The sequence below is a fragment of the Lampetra fluviatilis genome, chromosome 11 (assembly GCF_964198595.1).
Source record: "Lampetra fluviatilis chromosome 11, kcLamFluv1.1, whole genome shotgun sequence".
NCBI lineage: Eukaryota > Metazoa > Chordata > Hyperoartia > Petromyzontiformes > Petromyzontidae > Lampetra > Lampetra fluviatilis.
The window spans coordinates 4,236,345-4,253,343 of record NC_136285.1 but is presented as its reverse complement, the minus strand read 5'-3'; the positions used below and the strand labels follow the sequence as shown (position 1 = coordinate 4,253,343).

The 16,999-nt window shown below is 44.4% G+C and overlaps 1 protein-coding gene across 10 annotated transcripts in view; it reads right to left on the bottom strand.

The window, feature by feature from the left end:
* LOC144934736 (dynein axonemal heavy chain 3-like) overlaps positions 1-16,999 on the bottom strand; it is an 864,594-nt gene that overhangs the window by 326,768 nt on the left and 520,827 nt on the right. For all 10 annotated transcript variants that reach the window (XM_078860821.1, XM_078860816.1, XM_078860817.1 and 7 more), the window contains one exon: positions 1,292-1,444. In XM_078860821.1, the coding sequence (XP_078716947.1) occupies positions 1,292-1,444 (153 nt within the window). The remainder of the gene's footprint in view (positions 1-1,291; positions 1,445-16,999) is intronic.

Below are 16,999 nucleotides of genomic sequence, written 5' to 3'. Positions count from 1 at the left end.
TAATTTTCACGACCGTCTTCCCAAGCTTCACTGCTACTTCTCACGGTGAAGGGAGCCAGCCACCTCTTCTCTCCTCAGAATCAGAATATTTTATTCACACTGGAAAAATCCGATGAGCTATGCAGATCTTTTTCACCGATGTCCAGCAGTTAGGGACGGGTCAAAAAGTTAAAACAAACAAGGCAAAAAAACACAATCCGAGTGCAAAGTATAGGAAAGGAAAGAAAATCATTAAAATAAATACGTAAAACAGATGAAGTGTACGAGTTAAAATTTCCTGAGTACACCAATTACCAAGCATGGGCAAGGCAGCAAAACAACGGCAAAAACAGTCCCAGACAAAAACCAAGACAACACCACAGAGTCCCTCAATAAAATTGCACATTAAAAATAAAATTGTATATTCTAGCCATGCGCTCTTCCCCATCCGTTGCCCTCAACCTTGCCCATGTCCTCTGCGATTGATCAGAAGCGTTTTTTTTTTATATATATGAAGCTTAATTAGCCACAACAAATGCTCATTGGCAAAAAGTTGTCCACTTGCTGCCAAACATTCCCATTAATGAAGGGCGCACTGTACGTCATGTATCCAAGTAATTCAGTTTCATGCTCTGAGTCAATAATTATGCCTTTTATCAAGTTAATAAACCCAATTTTCACGTGTAACAAATAAATCGACGTTCTCCTCTCGACGTAAAACGATATTATTTTAAAGTCGAGCCGCCTATCCAGATCAATATCACCCGGCTAGATTTGTGTAAATGAGCAAAGGGTAAATAGCCTCGTTCTGATGACGCTACCCTGAAGGTTGGAACCAGTCTAATGTTGTCTGATTAAACAAATGCTGGTCGACCATATTAGACTGATGGACTAGAACATAATTACGTGAGGTGGACTGATAAACCGGTTAATGTATTTAATTACTCACAAAATATCCATGTCATGGGATTTTCGAAAGTGAAAGAAGATCCATCACGACGCAAATTTTTTTTTTTTTTACACAATCGTGAAAAGGGTCGACGCGTCTTTTGGGTTTGTATTGCGCCGTCGTTCACGCACGTCCGAAGTTTCGCCCCACGCACCGCGATGCTTCTTCAGTCACCGAGTTCGCGAAGCTCCCGGCGCGTGGAGCACGCCGTCAAGACGTCAGGCCGAACAGCACGCGGTACGACCCGACGACAACAACACCACCACCAGACAGCACGTGCAGCAAATTGCCACACAGTATTCCCACGCCGACTGCGTCAAACGCACGCACATTCCGCTTCTGCACACGCTGCCTCTGCTGTACCTTGGAGACATCGGAGGTCCAGTGGATGCAGCTTCCCGCCAACACCACCTGGCCGGGCCAGCTCAGCACCCACTGGGCTCGTGGGGACACGGGATACGCGGCCACTGCCTGGGCCATCACCTCCTGCAGCGAGGCCTTCATGGCCCGCTCCACCTGCATGCAGCACGAACCGCGGGGTCAGGAAAGCTCACGCACATTCATCCGTGCGTTATATTGGTCCCTGCATCGTATTAATCCGTGCGTCACATTTTGATCCGTGCATCACATGGTGATCCGTGCATCACTCTGGTCCGTGCGTCACATTGGTCCGTGCGTCGTTCATGCAAATTGCATCACACAATCGCTGAGGAAACAAAGGAAATCTGCAAGACAGCCTGGCGGTAAGCTGGAGCCACCAACAATTAATTGCCCATGCTCTGCAGTCCTCTATATATGAAGATGTTTTCAGACAATTATTGTTTTATGCATTACAAAAACATAATGAATGGGGCCGGATTACTCAAGGTAAAACTGATTACGGTAGCATGTTGGGAGTTGACTACTAGACTGTATTTTATTCATGAGTCTGGTAGTACAATGTAATAATAATTTACAGTGCCTCGCCATTCCACTCCTGGATGAGAGCCCATGCTGTGTCAGTCACGAGGGTCGTTTGACCACAGCTCACCACGTTGGTCAGTGCGGGTTTGGTGAAGTCTCGTGGTATATTTTGACATTTGTTTTCTTTTCATTGCAAAGTATGGAACGACAATAGGTTCATGGTAGTCTGTAAAAAAAAATGTTTATCTGACAGCAAAATCTATAACCAAAGCAATCTGCTTCTGAATGCACCGATTGCGGTCTTGTTTTCCAGCAGCATTCATTTAATCAGACAACTCCTGGAGCGACTCTGACTTTGTGCGTCTCATCAGCAGAATGGGGCCCATTACATAAATACTACTGGGATGCCTGCTGCAAGAGGCTCTACAACGTAGATTGCCTCGGTCAATAGTGCTCAATCAAACAAGGCCAGGCGGTCTACACGTGAAGACGTGAGTTCCTGCAAAAGTTTTAAAGGCAACAAAAACATTGGAGGCATTGAAGAAATGTTCAGACATATTTAACATGCGTGAATTGTGTCTGTGAAGTGCATGCAAAACAGTTTTCAATCACAAATATCTCCATATGTTTATGCATACATGAATGCCACCAATGTCAGCCAATATGTTTCCCATGACAAATACTGCCAAGTCGTGAACTTATTCTCTTAAATGACAGAGATCTTGCACATACTAGAATGCTTAAATCAGTAAAAAATAGTTTTCATAGTTCCGTAAACATATTGTCAGTGCTATTTTGATAAATATTGCATAAATGGGGCTTGATCTAATCAAGCCTCATGTGCAACATGTTTGAGATTTGCAAAAGAATGCGGGAATGTGATGACAATGGAAGTGTTAAGCCAGTTGATTGTTTAAGGACAACGGGCTATGGGGAATGAATCACATATCAGAACATTTACATGTATGTGTGAGATGAGTTAATTTAATAATCATTGACAAATTTTGTGAAGAAAGAGTGCGGTCCTGTTGAATGTTAAAGTAATTTACAGGTCATAGATGTCCATTTGCCAATCAGCCAGATCAATGTGCAAAGCAATGTATTTTTGTCTCTACCCATGTGCAAATGTTGCCATGGCTGTCAACATATTTCGGTATTCTTAGATTTTTTCGGTAAAGTCACGTAGGTAAAAAATTTAAATTAAGAAAAGTAAAATATTATTATTTTACTTTTATTCATTAAAAAAAAAAATGTACCTACGTGACTTTACGGAAAAAACCTAAGAATATGAATCCTTGCTGTCACCGAAAGCTTCAAATCTAAAAACATATTTCGGTTTTATTCCTTGAATACCTTTACTTGCCTGTAAACCCTTAGAGTTAAAAAGACAGGTAGCTTGTTGTTCTTCTTATATGTAGCTGTGCAAGGGCCTTTCCATATTTGATCATATTATACATCTGCCATCTAGTGGTAATATCTGGAAGTTAAATATTTACTTTGAAAATGAAGCCATGCTCCCGTTGCTCATGCAATGTTCACTAACATTGTTGAGTTTGCAGGTTAACTAATTTAACTTACTGAAATATGTACCTTTCTGTGTGTGTATATACATATGAGCAATGTCCTGGACTCATTGCAATTGTATCCTTGTGTGCATGCAACACAAATGACACTCTTGGCAAGCAAATGCATTGCAGAAAATTTACACTTTATTTTACTTCACCTTAACATATTAAAGAGTGGATTAACTAAACCCAAAGTAATTTCATTCGGTAACTTTATATATATAAAAAAACACTCCCACCACTATACTCATTAATTTGCAGATTCCTTTTCTTCATCACATTCGAAAAGTGAAATAACTTTACGAGCGATTTAAATGAAAAGGGGCAAGTCAGCATTCCGCAATCAGCTACGGCAAGTCACACAGCTAGTTACACACTGCAGATGAGACTGAGCGATGGGAGAATATAAATATGAAAAAACTACGAAAGTACAAGTTTCCCTTCTGCAAATGAGTTCTAAACCTTTGGCAATTGCTATGTGCAGAAATCTTGGAATAAATGGCAATGCAAGTAATGGATAGAGCACAATTACGATGACGTGATAAATGAGATCGGTGCAATGAAGAGGTCTGAGTAGGAAGTTGTTCTTGCTAATGGTGAATTGAGCAAAAAAGGTTATTTTCTTTTCAAAAGTCAGTCACTCCTAAGAAAAAGAGCATTGCATGGTCCTTCTCTCTTTTAAAACTCCGAGCCAGTGTAGAAAAAAATAATTCACATTCCTACGACAGGGCCATCAGGACCAACAGCAAACTTATATATTTTTTTACAAACAAGACAAAAGCACTGAATTCGAACTGGCTTATTTATTGAGAGGTATTGAAAACGCACGCGTGTGTGTGTATGCTATACTGGTGCCTTGCGCACATTACATTTTCACAAATCAATGCAGCGAAAAGGATTGTATTTCAAAAGCGCCGCACGTAGACTTTTGGGATGAGTGTGCAACCTCTGAGCACTTTTCACTTATTCATGGAATATCTTTATACGACCCAACCCCATTTAGCTGCAAACAGCTTTTTTTTTTACAAGGAGGCAGAGCGGGATTCAGCGACAATGAATTATGGCCGCTCGTTAATTTTTTTTTGCATCAACACGCAGTGGACTGGATCTTGTACCGAGTGATGCCCGATGTTTGCGAAGCGACTGAAACCGTGGGTCTAATGTTGCCTCCAAAATACAATGCGGCTTGCCGATGTGTGGCCCAGCGCAGGACTGGGGCAGACTGTGTCCTTCATTAGGATTCCATTCATTAGACTGGAATAGGCTGCCAATTTCTGATTTGAACAGGCTTCATTGACTATCCGATAAGTGTAATGGGTCAAGTTTCACATTATGAAGAAATGCACCATTAACACCATTATTACAATTCTAATCGTGAGTAAACACGGCTCCAAGTCCTGGCGGTCTCCCTTTGCATCGTTACCAGAACCTTCATTGCGTCACGATGATCCATGGCTGTGACCTTGCGTCAATTTAGACCACAGGGATGTCCCACCGACAGAAACAGATGAGAATTAGCGACACGAGTGACATTTAGAATTCCAGGTAATGTCTGTCGGCAGTAACACTCCTCAATGCAAGAGAGATAAGTCGAAGCATTAAGGGCGTTTGCCTCGGCCGGCAATGTGCAGCCGCACTGCCATTATTCGCAAAGCCCGAAGTTCCAGCGGTCCGACATCACTCGCAAACATAATAGAAGTTTTTTTGGGTTAGATCGCATAAATATGTAAATGTGTCGCTAAAACCCGCCACCACCCGACACAGCCAACTAGTAAGGGTTGTCACGTAAACCGAACATGCCAATTCGTCACTAGTACAGCACACCGGTGTGTTGGAGAGCCAAGCCACAACATTTACAATCGGAGTACGACGTTTCGCCAGTAATTACAACTGGCTTCATCAGGCGACAGCCAGATTCGTGGAGAAGTCCACGCGTTTCGTTCCTTATATAGAGGCGTAGATGTGGTGACCACACTTAAGCGCTCTTGCACAAAATGGGGGGGGGGGGGGGGGGGGATTACTGAGTTAAAATCACTCACAAAGCTGCCAATGTGGCTCCTTTGTTACAAGCTGGGAGAGGGGGGAACGCTCAAGTTTGGAATTTACTTCTGCGCCACTGTGCGCTCCAGCGTGCAGATGCGATGATTACCACCGTCGGCTACGTACGGCGAGAAAGAAGTTCAACGTACATACGATGCGATGCCCCCCCCACACACACACAACCCCACCCCCTGGGGCTCTGATGTTCTCTCCACAAAGATTACACAATCAGTTTTAACACAGCAGCTACTGATCTTCACCCTCATTATCCGTATCCGGTCATCTGGAAAATCTTCATCAGAGCCCCCCCCCCCCCCCATTGTCTTCACTTATTGCCCGTAATTCCTCTTGTGCGGGTCTCGGGATAGAGAATTTGCACCGTGTTCCATGGCTTTCACCCCTACGCGAGGTTACAGAAGCAATCACATAGGAATAAAAAGCCATAAAGCACAGATGCAATTTTATACCGCTGCAGGCATCCCGTGTCTGGCAGACGCCCGGAGAGTGGAGACGCTTCTCTCGATCAACTCCCGCGTTTCCCGCCACGATGTCTTTTAAACAATAAAGTACTCGCGGCTGGGACAAACGAGAACCGTCGTCTCACGAATACTGGCGCATATCATCCCCTCACGCGTAAACTATTCGCAAATTCGATCGTTTGTGTTTTGTCAATGCAATGTAGTAGTTGTGCGTTTCGTCTTGTGGAGGGAAATGAAGTAACACGTAAAAATAACCGGCAAGCTCCCTTGCATTTGCGGTGAATGTAATATTTGTTTAACATCAAAAGTGTCTATAAAATACATTGTTAATGATGCGTCAAGCTTTTATCGGTTACATTCATGACATGTCTGCAGGTATGGATGGGTGCACATGCATATTCCATCATTGCACAATGAATATATGATGAACAAACCAAGGGTCATCTTTCTACAATGGTATCACAAAGCCACCTCTGCTCCTCCTACCGGCAGTAGTGATAATATATGGGGTTTGCCTGCACATAACTTCAATACTCCAAAGAATGCATGCAAGGGATGACGTCTTTCAAGCCATGATATGTTCATGCCTGTGGATGATAACAGTAGCTCATGTGTCAGTATGGGCTCTGGTTCGCCTCAAGGGCCTCTGAGGACAAGGCTGTCTGGTTTTCTACCAGGGCTGAGAGGAGCAGGGTACCGTGGCTACGTGGTTCACGCGCCTTCCGGCATGACAGCGCAACACGCGCTACTAACAGCACCGAGAAAGTTGCACGCGCGTTGTGGCATCTGCTTTGGGGCAGTGTTTAAGTCACTGGGCAACCAACACGGTGACCCGAGTGCGATTGCCAGCAGTGGATGGCTATCTTTGCTGGTGATTGAAATCAGAACCATCCTGGGCCTCCCCGATGCAGTCTGAGCCTCAAATGAGTACCGAGAGCTGTGTGGAATCATCAGAACTCGGGAGACAAATGTGTCCGGGCGTGGTGCCGACTGCACCGCACCTTCGTGCCCTGTGCCTTAATTGGTGCCGGCTAACGACGCTTGCCCCGATAATACAGGGTGTTTAAAAAACATGGACCCCATTTGAAATCGCTATATCTCTGCAACCACGAACCGCCCATGGATGAAACTCTTACCACTTGCAAGGGTGGGGCACAGAGTTTAAAATTATCAGCGCTAGATGCCTCTCCCAGCGCACAAACAGCCCCTAGCCTCAGTCATTCGGAAGATGGTGACCCCGCAACACAAGGCGCTTTGCGTTCTGCAGTTCAGCAAGACTGAATCCGTTATTGCGGTGCAGCGTGCGTTTCAACGGCGTTTTGGCATTGATCCGCCAATGTCAAAGAGAATTCGTCGTTGGTACCGACAATTTGAGGAAACAGGCTGTTTATGTAAGGGGAAGAGCACAGGGCAACCACGCACCTCAGAGGAAAACGTGAGAAGAGAGGCGTTTGGGACGAATTCAACTATCGTCTCGATGTTGTCCATACAGCAGGTGGCGGGCACATAGAGCATTTATAAAATGGTTAGTAAAACTTGATAACTCATTAAACCGTTTGTAACGTTTTGTGTAATTGTAACATGTTGCCATCGTGAAATATACTGCTTTGAAATTGGGTCCATCTGTTTGAAACACCCTGTATGTCAAAGTGTCCAAAAGGTGGGGAGGGGGGGTGCTTATCTTTGTGTTGGAGCGAACACCACACAGTCTATGTGAGCGTTTCATATCACCACTCCCCAAACGGAGGAATATAACCGTGCCTCAGTAAACAACAAACTGGCTTTCTTCATCTTTGTGCAAACCTGCTCGCGCTCGCCTTTTCTATATTATAAAACCAAAAGTCGTGTACAGCACACCAAATTCACTGAAACAAATAAGAAATATATATATTTGTTTGAGACAGACACAATAGGGCAAAAAAACATCAGATTAATGTACCTTTGATGATACTAACAGAAGGCAACTGGGATTTTAAAATATATTTTTGTTAAATTGTTCAATCATATATTTTACATCCAATGAAATGTGAATGTTTATAGTGTAAATACAACACCACAATCTTAGTACACTCTGGACATATATACACACACTCACACATATTTCGCACATATGCATACATATACAAATTATAGGCTGTCTGTCAATTCGTCCATCATTGCCTATAATCAGATCTTCGGAGTCAAACGTGCTCGCTGAAGAATGCAGTCACATAAAGATGCAAATGAGAGGCTTGGTGCAGGGAGGTGAGGTCTCGGGTTGGGAAGCCATTACATTTCACGGCCAATGTCGAGTAATGTATAGAGCATATATAGTAAGTAAATACACATGAGCGGACACACACACACAACGTACCTGCATATATACATCAAACGATGCGATAGCATCCTGTTATACAGCACCGTGGCCTCGAAGAGCGTGCGCTGTGTGTGTTCGGAGCGTGAACTTAGGGCAGGTGCAGTCGCTGCGAAGAATAGCGCAAGGTGCATTTAGAATTCTCAGGGCTCAAGTGTCTCTATCAGAGGCTCAGGCGGCCAGGCTAAGGCACATGTGAGATTCTTAAAGGTCTCTATTCATGTCAACAACTCAGAGCCAGAATAAATCACCAGTATGATTCTTAGGGTCGAATGATAATGCCCATCATTCATTTACATTGGTTGGTATAAAGACTGTGGCATCAACCAATTCGAGATTGTTAATATTTTTTCCATTGTCTTTATGCCTTTATTTCTCAAATTCAATCTTTAGATGGGGTAAAAAAAAACATCTTCTATGGTCCCTGTGAATAACGTTGATAAATTGGAGCCTTCTCATCTGTCACCTCTTCTGCAGCGTTACTGCCTTCATCCAATATCACTGTACGTGGTTAGTATTGCTTCTGAATAGGATTTTTCAGAGGCCTTTGGATTACGAGAGCTTGAATACCTTCGAATGCGTTTTATTTTCGACAAAAAAGAGTATAAGCATAACGGTACCTGGCACACATTAGTTTGTATGTGTTTTTTCCAAAGCTGATCGTCTGTAGGTGAATGTGATTGATGGTGGAGAGAAACCGTGCTAAAATCTGGCTTGCCCGTGCGGTCGGTTGGCCTACAAATAATCGATAATTATCGTGTTCCCAATAAGATGCGTGGAACAATGCATATACATGCAAGAAGCGTTTTATTTTTTAATCATTTTTCAAGGAACTATTATCACATGTTTGGAATCTGAAAGGTATTGAGGCCGCTATTATACTTCCAAATGATGACATCCCTAGTTAGACCATCTGGTTCAGGGTGTTTCCTTGTTTTTCATTTTGTGAAGGACAGGGTTTAATTTATATCAAGCATGACAAACGAAACTTCCTCCTCTTCATCTAAAAAACGGTTAAATTCCTGGTATAAATATATCTGTATAGAATGACTAACCATCTAGTGCATGATAAAAAGAGGAACTTGGAGTAGATTAGGTAAAATATATGTAATACTGGCCTTCTATGTTGTGAGAGGAACCAGTGGTATTCAAATCTTTTTCCTCTTTTCGAGAACACATTTGTGGTTGTATGATTTTTCTGCATAATTTTTTCCGCAACCATTTGCAGACGTAAAATTGCCTAATCGGCACAGAAAAGCACATCAATTCAGCTCCCAAAGCAGCGATGGGCATCTTTTTGTTGTTGTAGAATATTCACAAACAGAACTATCGGGTAAAACGCCGTCCTACGGCGCTATCGAGATGACAAGACTTTCGCTGTGGCGATTCATCATGCACTGGGGTTTGCCGAAATCTGGCATGCCAAAAGTAACCAAATAAAATAAATAACATAAAACACACGTTGTTGGCTCTAGCCGAAGCATACTCCTATCCTTTATTAAGTGAAGGTTTTAAAAACAAGAAGGCGCGATGATGAAGTGGTAACCAATTACTGTAGTTTACGATGTCAGACATCACCTACAGATTAAATTTGTAAGGCTTGCTTATCATCAAACCAGAAAATAAAAGTATTGCACATTTTGTTGTTTCCTTTTAATTATTTTGTCAAAATGTTACATTTAAGTGCTTTCTTCGCAATTCTTCAAAGCTGGCTTATTGCTTCTTTGGGTCAGCTGTTGTACGTGGCCCTCTTGGCAGTAAGATCAATGGTGTTGCTACACCGACATCATCATCAACGCGGGCATCATCTCCGTGTCGTTAAATCCCACTGTAGCCATTTTTCCAAAGTTGGCAAAATATCTTGAAGCAAATTCCTCCACCGAAACAACACTAATTGAATGAATGTGGCGCATTTGGGATAAGAGTGTTACACTGTTGGCAAAACACACACTGCAAACGCAGACGGCACGAAAGAAAAAAAGAATACTGCGGCAAAAAAATTTGCTGCAAAACCTACGACTGTATACGACTCCAAAATTTAGACGTAGAATCACATGTTTTGCTTAAACTGACGCGAGATATAATTGAGGTGATACATTATATATTGCAAGGCGTGATATGAGATACTGCAGCTAATTATTGAATAGTTGATAGTTTGGTTGAAACAAACAAATTATGGAATCTTTGTAATATGCCACAACAGAAGAATACACAAAAGGCTCATATTTTAGAAAGTGCCCCATATTCAGAGCAGTGCTTGTATACGGTTGTCAATACAGTTCCTTTACTTAAACATTTTCTTTTGGTGCATGCGATTAGAACAGTCGGGATTTAGGCACTGGAACAAAGACAATTGTTCAATGTTATTTTCAAATATGGGATTTGAGAGACCTGAACAGAAAAGCTTTCTTTAAAATGTCATATATGATGCAGGCGTGATGAGGAAAGGGCATTGTCTGGCACGTCGCATATTATATAGTTTTCATTTTAAGGCCATATTTTAATGCATTTGTTAAGTTTTTTCATTCTATGTATATTGAAACATAGATTTAAAAAAATATTATCTATCTTTCAATATTAAACAAAAATCGGTTATTTTTATTTCGAAACATCAGAATGTAATATTGGTTTTTTTTTCCAAGGGTCTCATGCATTGTTTGGCAAATTCCCTTTAAAAGGTGCGTTTATCGTGCAGTAGAACACCCATGCAGATGCCAGGATAACCTTCAAAAGTCCACACCGATACCTCATTAAACCACTTTCTGAAGTGCCATCTCTGGACCACCTTTCAGCCGAGCAGGTTACGAGAGTCTAACAGGACAAAACCTTGGCCTGTAAAAGCGCTGGATTTACAATCGGGGTGCCTCCAAAACGTGCCGCAGAGTGTCAAAAAAAAAGACTGGAGGAAACGCTGATGAAATATTTGTGGAGCGGCACTTCGTACGTGTCATTATTAAGATTGACTTTGCCCAACTAAATGGTTCACTGCACCACCTTGAGCTGAGATGGTCTTTTTTCTAAATTGCTCGGCGGCAAAAAAAATAAATGAGTGAAAGGTGCTGTCGCTGCTGCTGCTGCTGCACAGTTTGATGGCGTACGCACTGGGAGGTGCAATTACGTCAAAAAAGCACCGTTGCTTTTATGCAAGAGGTGAACTTAGCAAAAATGTTGCACTCACAAAAACGTACGCGCGTTCGTGCATCTGCACATGTATAAGTAAGTCCAGCAATAATATATCACGCAATGTATATTGTGACTAAATACGTATTTATTCTAGATTTTATTACTATGTTGCGTAAAAATGTCACCAATATACTTACACATATACACCGTATCACATGCACATATTTTAAAAAAACGCAGCCATATACAACAAGACCATCCGTTTCATTTACGTGGGAAATTACATTTGGGAACCGGGCTTATATTCACATAATATGGCTTAACTCTTGCATACTAATTTCCAATCACATAAAAAAATACCATACCTCTCAAAGAATTCTTCAAGTGGCTAGCTTAACAATGTGCACAAACACATACAGAGATGAAAGAGATCAATTTTAGCCGCACGGATCGCAGGGCGACTCTTAAGGATAGGGGTGTGTGGTTACACCAGTGTGGTGCTGGTGGTGGTGTGGTAGTCACCACGCAACATCTCACTGTTGTGGTTACACGAGTGTGGCGGTGGTGTGGTTGCACAACCACGCCACATCTCACTGCCGCCGACACATTTAAAGACACTTCACCAGGTGCGCATTTTATACTGAGACAACCTAGGTGAGGCCATGTTCAGACTCCTTGCTAATGTCGATGTGCATGCATGACTGGTAAATGCAACCCACGTAACTAGGATATCACAGGTATGATAAATCTATCTATCACAAGTGTGTCAATCGCTGCACCATCGCACACACACACACAAGGCACGTGTTCACGTGCAGCTAAAAAAAGAAACACGGGTAAAAAGTAAATAACTCTTCTTACCTGGCATCATCAACTCTCCTCGTAGCTTGCGGCACGAGGGAAGAATATTTTTTGTTTCACTTATTATTCACACGTTAGCTTCCAAGTCAGAGTCACCTTGCTTCTTTTCACCTCTCCTGCTCCTCTAACCACCGCCGCCACCACCGCCACAACTGTGCAATTGCCAGCCGAAGTCACCCACGACCGACGAGGGGGGGGAGAATGGTTGGGTTGGGGTGGCTGAGTGAGAGTGAGCCGCGGTTATTTTCAACCGCAGCCGAAAGCCGCTCGACAAAGAGAAGTGGGTGGCCGGCAGACGAAGGCAATCTTGCAGACGGGCGCTTTATAAGCCCGGCCCCCACGCTCAGCAAACGCAGTGGCTGCCCAACTGGCTCGCTCGCAACTGTTATTCTTGCAGGCGCTCAGATCGAGAGAGGAGGGAGGGGAGGATGAGATGGGAGAATGGAGAGGAGAGAGGAGGGGGGGGAGCAGGCAGTGAGAGAGAGTGAGAGAGAGGGAGCAGGAGAACACCGGCACACGGCGCCTGCCCGCTGAAAACCCAATTACTGTCCTCGAATAATGGGAGTAAACACTGGCAGGGAGCAGGGGGCTGCGAGGGGAGGGTGGGCAGCAGAGGAGGAGGAGGGACAGACGGAGGGAAGGGAGGTTAGCAGAGATGGAGCAAGGGATGGGGAGGGCGGGTGAGAGTCGTGCAAGGGGGGATGTTGCATTGCTGGCAAACACTTGGATGCATTTTTTTCTCTGCGCTACCAACTCCAAGTACGTGTGGGTTGTGTGTGTGCGTGCTGCGCGCGTTTGTGAGAGCGCGTGTGTGTGGATTAGGAGGAGCGGTGGCGCAGCGGTCAGCGCGCTGCGCTACGAACCCGGCGACCCGAGATGGATTTCCTCGCTACGGCCAACACCGGTTATGGGCCTTCCCTAGGTCGACTCAGCCTCAAATGAGTACCTGGTTGCAGTGTGTAAATATCGCCACTGGGGAGACAAAGGCGACCGGGCGTGGTGTTGGCCACCCACCCCCTCGTGTGCCGTGCCGCCTTCATAGGTGCTACTCGCTAACAGCACTTGCCCCAACAGTCTGTTAAAGCTACAACGGGGGGATTGTTGTCTTTGTGTGGTTGTTTAACTTTCTACGCTGTAAGCCCACTGACTCTGGTTCAATTCCCTGCCATTGACGATAATAATCGGGGGGGGGGGGCAAAAGGGCGTCTTGATCTACACACGAGGTTGCCTCAGCCTCGCGGTGGTGTGTAACTCAGCCTTTAGTGACTACACCTGCTGCAGTGCGTAAAAGTCACCAATGTGGAGGAGACAAAGGCTTGCTGGCTACTGCGCTGTCCACCCCACCAACCACCACCACCCCGCTAATGGCACTTCCACCTGCGGTCCTGAAGGCTGAATCGGAGATGCTCCAATGCATTTGCTGCCTGTAACATGCACGACGCGCGAGTGTGGCAACACAGTGATGGAGCTCGCTTACCTTTTCATCTGGGAGACGTGGATAATATTCACGGTAACGCACGGTGCTGGTGATGATTGCTATCTCAAACTGACCGGTTCCCTGCCAGCTTTGCCCAGCATAAACTTAGTACCTGGTGCAGTGCATGAGGTCGACAAAGAAATCTTTGATGCGTTGCTGGCTACACCAATGCCTCCCTCCTCCATGCCAGTCTTAATACATTCTCGCTAATAGCAAATTGCCCAGAAGTATATATTGTCCAACGAATGGAGGGATCTTCACCTTTTTTAAATGTATGTTTGGGTAGGGGTTGGAATCGTGGTTCGTTCACAGCCTTACAATTCTGGTGACAGATATTTACATTCTTGTGGTGCAAATGAATTGATGTGTACACCTGGCAAGGGCCTCCCCTGGGTCTGCTCGGCCTAAAACAACGAGTACCCGAAGGACTGCCTGCGTTGCTGGCCATCCCAACCAATCACGTGCTGTGGCCGCCTTAGCCGGTGCAGACGAAGGTGGACTCACCCCAACAGTCTACGAAGTCCCATCAGGGCATCTTTGTCAGTGTGTCTATGTGTGATTGTGTATGTTTTTTTCACCCACAACAGATCCACAGATTCCCGGGTGTATCAAACTGTCGAACAAGTCGAACGCCTCTACAATCCAGGATTCTCTTCCGCCGACTTTTCTCAGCAAAAAAAAAAGCTCAGTCCAAAAAAAAACACATTAAACCCGCTCATTCTCACAATTCACTGCGATTCCATCGCTTACTCCTCAGCCCCACGATCGCGCTGCCCTCACCGCCGACCGGTAAAACACGCGGAACTTCTGCAATCTCGCGTGGAAAAAAAAAAGTTTTAAAATTAAACTGAAGATTGCTCTCTGTAAAAAAAAACGTGCGTAAGTGACATGTGCCACGATTGTTTATCGACGACCGGCGGCGCGTATTTACTTTTCGTGCTCCAACCGCGAGTGCCGAGAGAGACGTGCGTCTGCGCTTCGCACGGAATTTTATCCAATTCGCAAGGTTCGGCCCGAAGACACGGCAAGAGCATTTGCATCGTGAGGGCACGGAGCTTAGTTTTTGCCGCAGTATGAAAAACCAAACGGAGGAGCGTAGTAATTGCGGAGCGAAAGTAATCCATACAAGCAAACACGATGTTCCAACAACAACAAAAGGAATAAACTATGCATGTCATCCATTGATTACATGCGAACTTTAACACGTATAAATTGTATTTCAGTCCGGTTCAAAGCCAATTATTTCACCAATTGTCGATGCCACTGGGATTCATAATCCATTTTTTGAGGGAATCCTAAAGTCAAAGAATTAACGTAGTTATATCTAGATAGTTTTAGAGATAATTTAAACATTTCACATTAAGACTGTGGCCATTTGTCATATTAACTGACTGCTCCCTGCCTTCCATGCCATGGGAATGTGGAATTTGTACATACGTAGCCAACCGCGCTAATCCGAGGTGCGAATTTCCTACTCGACATAGAAAACAACGCTGCCAATGCTCATTTAAACTTAGCGATATTGATTAAATGTTTTTTTTACACAATGGCCTCCCAAATCCGAATGACGCCACAGATTCCTTAACAATCACCTCTCAGCAGATGGCATGCGTCGGCAAATCTCTGTTAACTCTGGCTTGCTGGTGAATGTGCCAACCACCGCGTTATTTGGCATAGGTTCTGCAGCCATGTACAGACATATATAATGGTTCACGTAAATGCATATTCTTCGCATAAATTATAAGGAAATCGCCACCGGCACACGGCCTATTCAAGAGAACAAATTCTGACACAACTCGTAACACAATCGCCTTTTAAAAATGCCATTTTCTTTTCATATTAACGTTCAGCAGAAGATGCCGCCTATTAAACAACAGTCAATAGAGCTTGTTCCCCCAGCCCCAATTGATTAAGCAGAACATGTGATAAATGTGTGGGAATCGCATGGCCGGTGGTATAACAAAGGTAATGCACACAGGCTGCGTGTATGCCTGGGCCTCCAGGGAAAGCTAAATGAGTTAGGCAGGGATGAAATATATATAAAATGGGGCGAAAAAAAATCAAAGCACCCGTAGAATGTCGATAGCTGTGGAGGCAAAGTGTGAGCAGAACCCTGCCTAAAAGAGGATTGTGTTGGCTGGAGAAATTGCTGACAGGATAGAAAAAAACACATCCAATGTCCTGAGTTTTGAGGCACAGGAATGCTAAGCCGGAGCGGCTGACTGGTTACGACACAGTAATTATGATATTATTGATTAAAAGGGAGTTAAGAAATGATTCTGGCACTGGCACTTGATGCAAGAGGAAAATTCCACAGCCTTGTATGTACCGCCCGGCTGCACCAGCATGCAGTGGGCCACATAAAGCGTGGAATCAATGTGTGCAGAAACGAAAGAAGTTTTAAACTTTTTCAGCTGCAATTTTCTGATTGCTGCGGGAAAATTTTCATATTTTATTTTAGCAGCCACTTTTTTTTTGACACGCAGGTTTCCTAACACGTGCGGATGGAAACAAATTGGACACGAGCGCGATCAAAGACAAACATCCCCCGGATAGCCGCTAACAGTCTGTTGGGGCAAAAGTGCTGTTAGGGAGCACCTATAAAAGCCGACATGGCTGGCCAGCTCCACGCGCGAGCGCCTTTGTCTCCCCAGTGGTGACGTTTGCACACCGCACCAGGAACTCATTTGAGGCCGAGTCAACCTAGGGGAGGCCCAGGATGAGTTAAGATAATCGGCACTGGTGTTGACCGCGAGCGGAAATCGAACTCGGGTCACCGGGTTCGTAGCGCAGCGCGCTAACCGCTACACCACCGTTCCCCTATAAGTGTGATCACACAAAAAAGACAAAGATCCCCTGTATAGCCGTAACAGACTGGAGGGGCAAGTGCTGTTCGCGAGCACACCAGGGGATGAGTGGCCAGCACCACACCCGACCGTCTTTGTCTTCCCACATGTGTGCTCCTTCTGCAGAGCGTTCAGACATGGACATAAGAGGGGGTTGATAGCCATTGGATGCCTTTTCCGTTTGCACAAAAAGAGGGCAGCACGTATGGATGTGGGTTCTACATACGAAACCCAACACTGGCTGGGTGTTCACGTGAGTGAGTGTGAACCATGCCAACAAAAGTGAGATCCGTTATTACCTTTTATTTATTTACTTATTTGCCAAGTAAACTTAGCGCTAAGTCAGACCGTGAATGCTGATTCTGTCTCTCTTGCGTAATTTTTTGTCATGTCGCTTAACAAGCGGCAGGCTTAAGGATCTGTG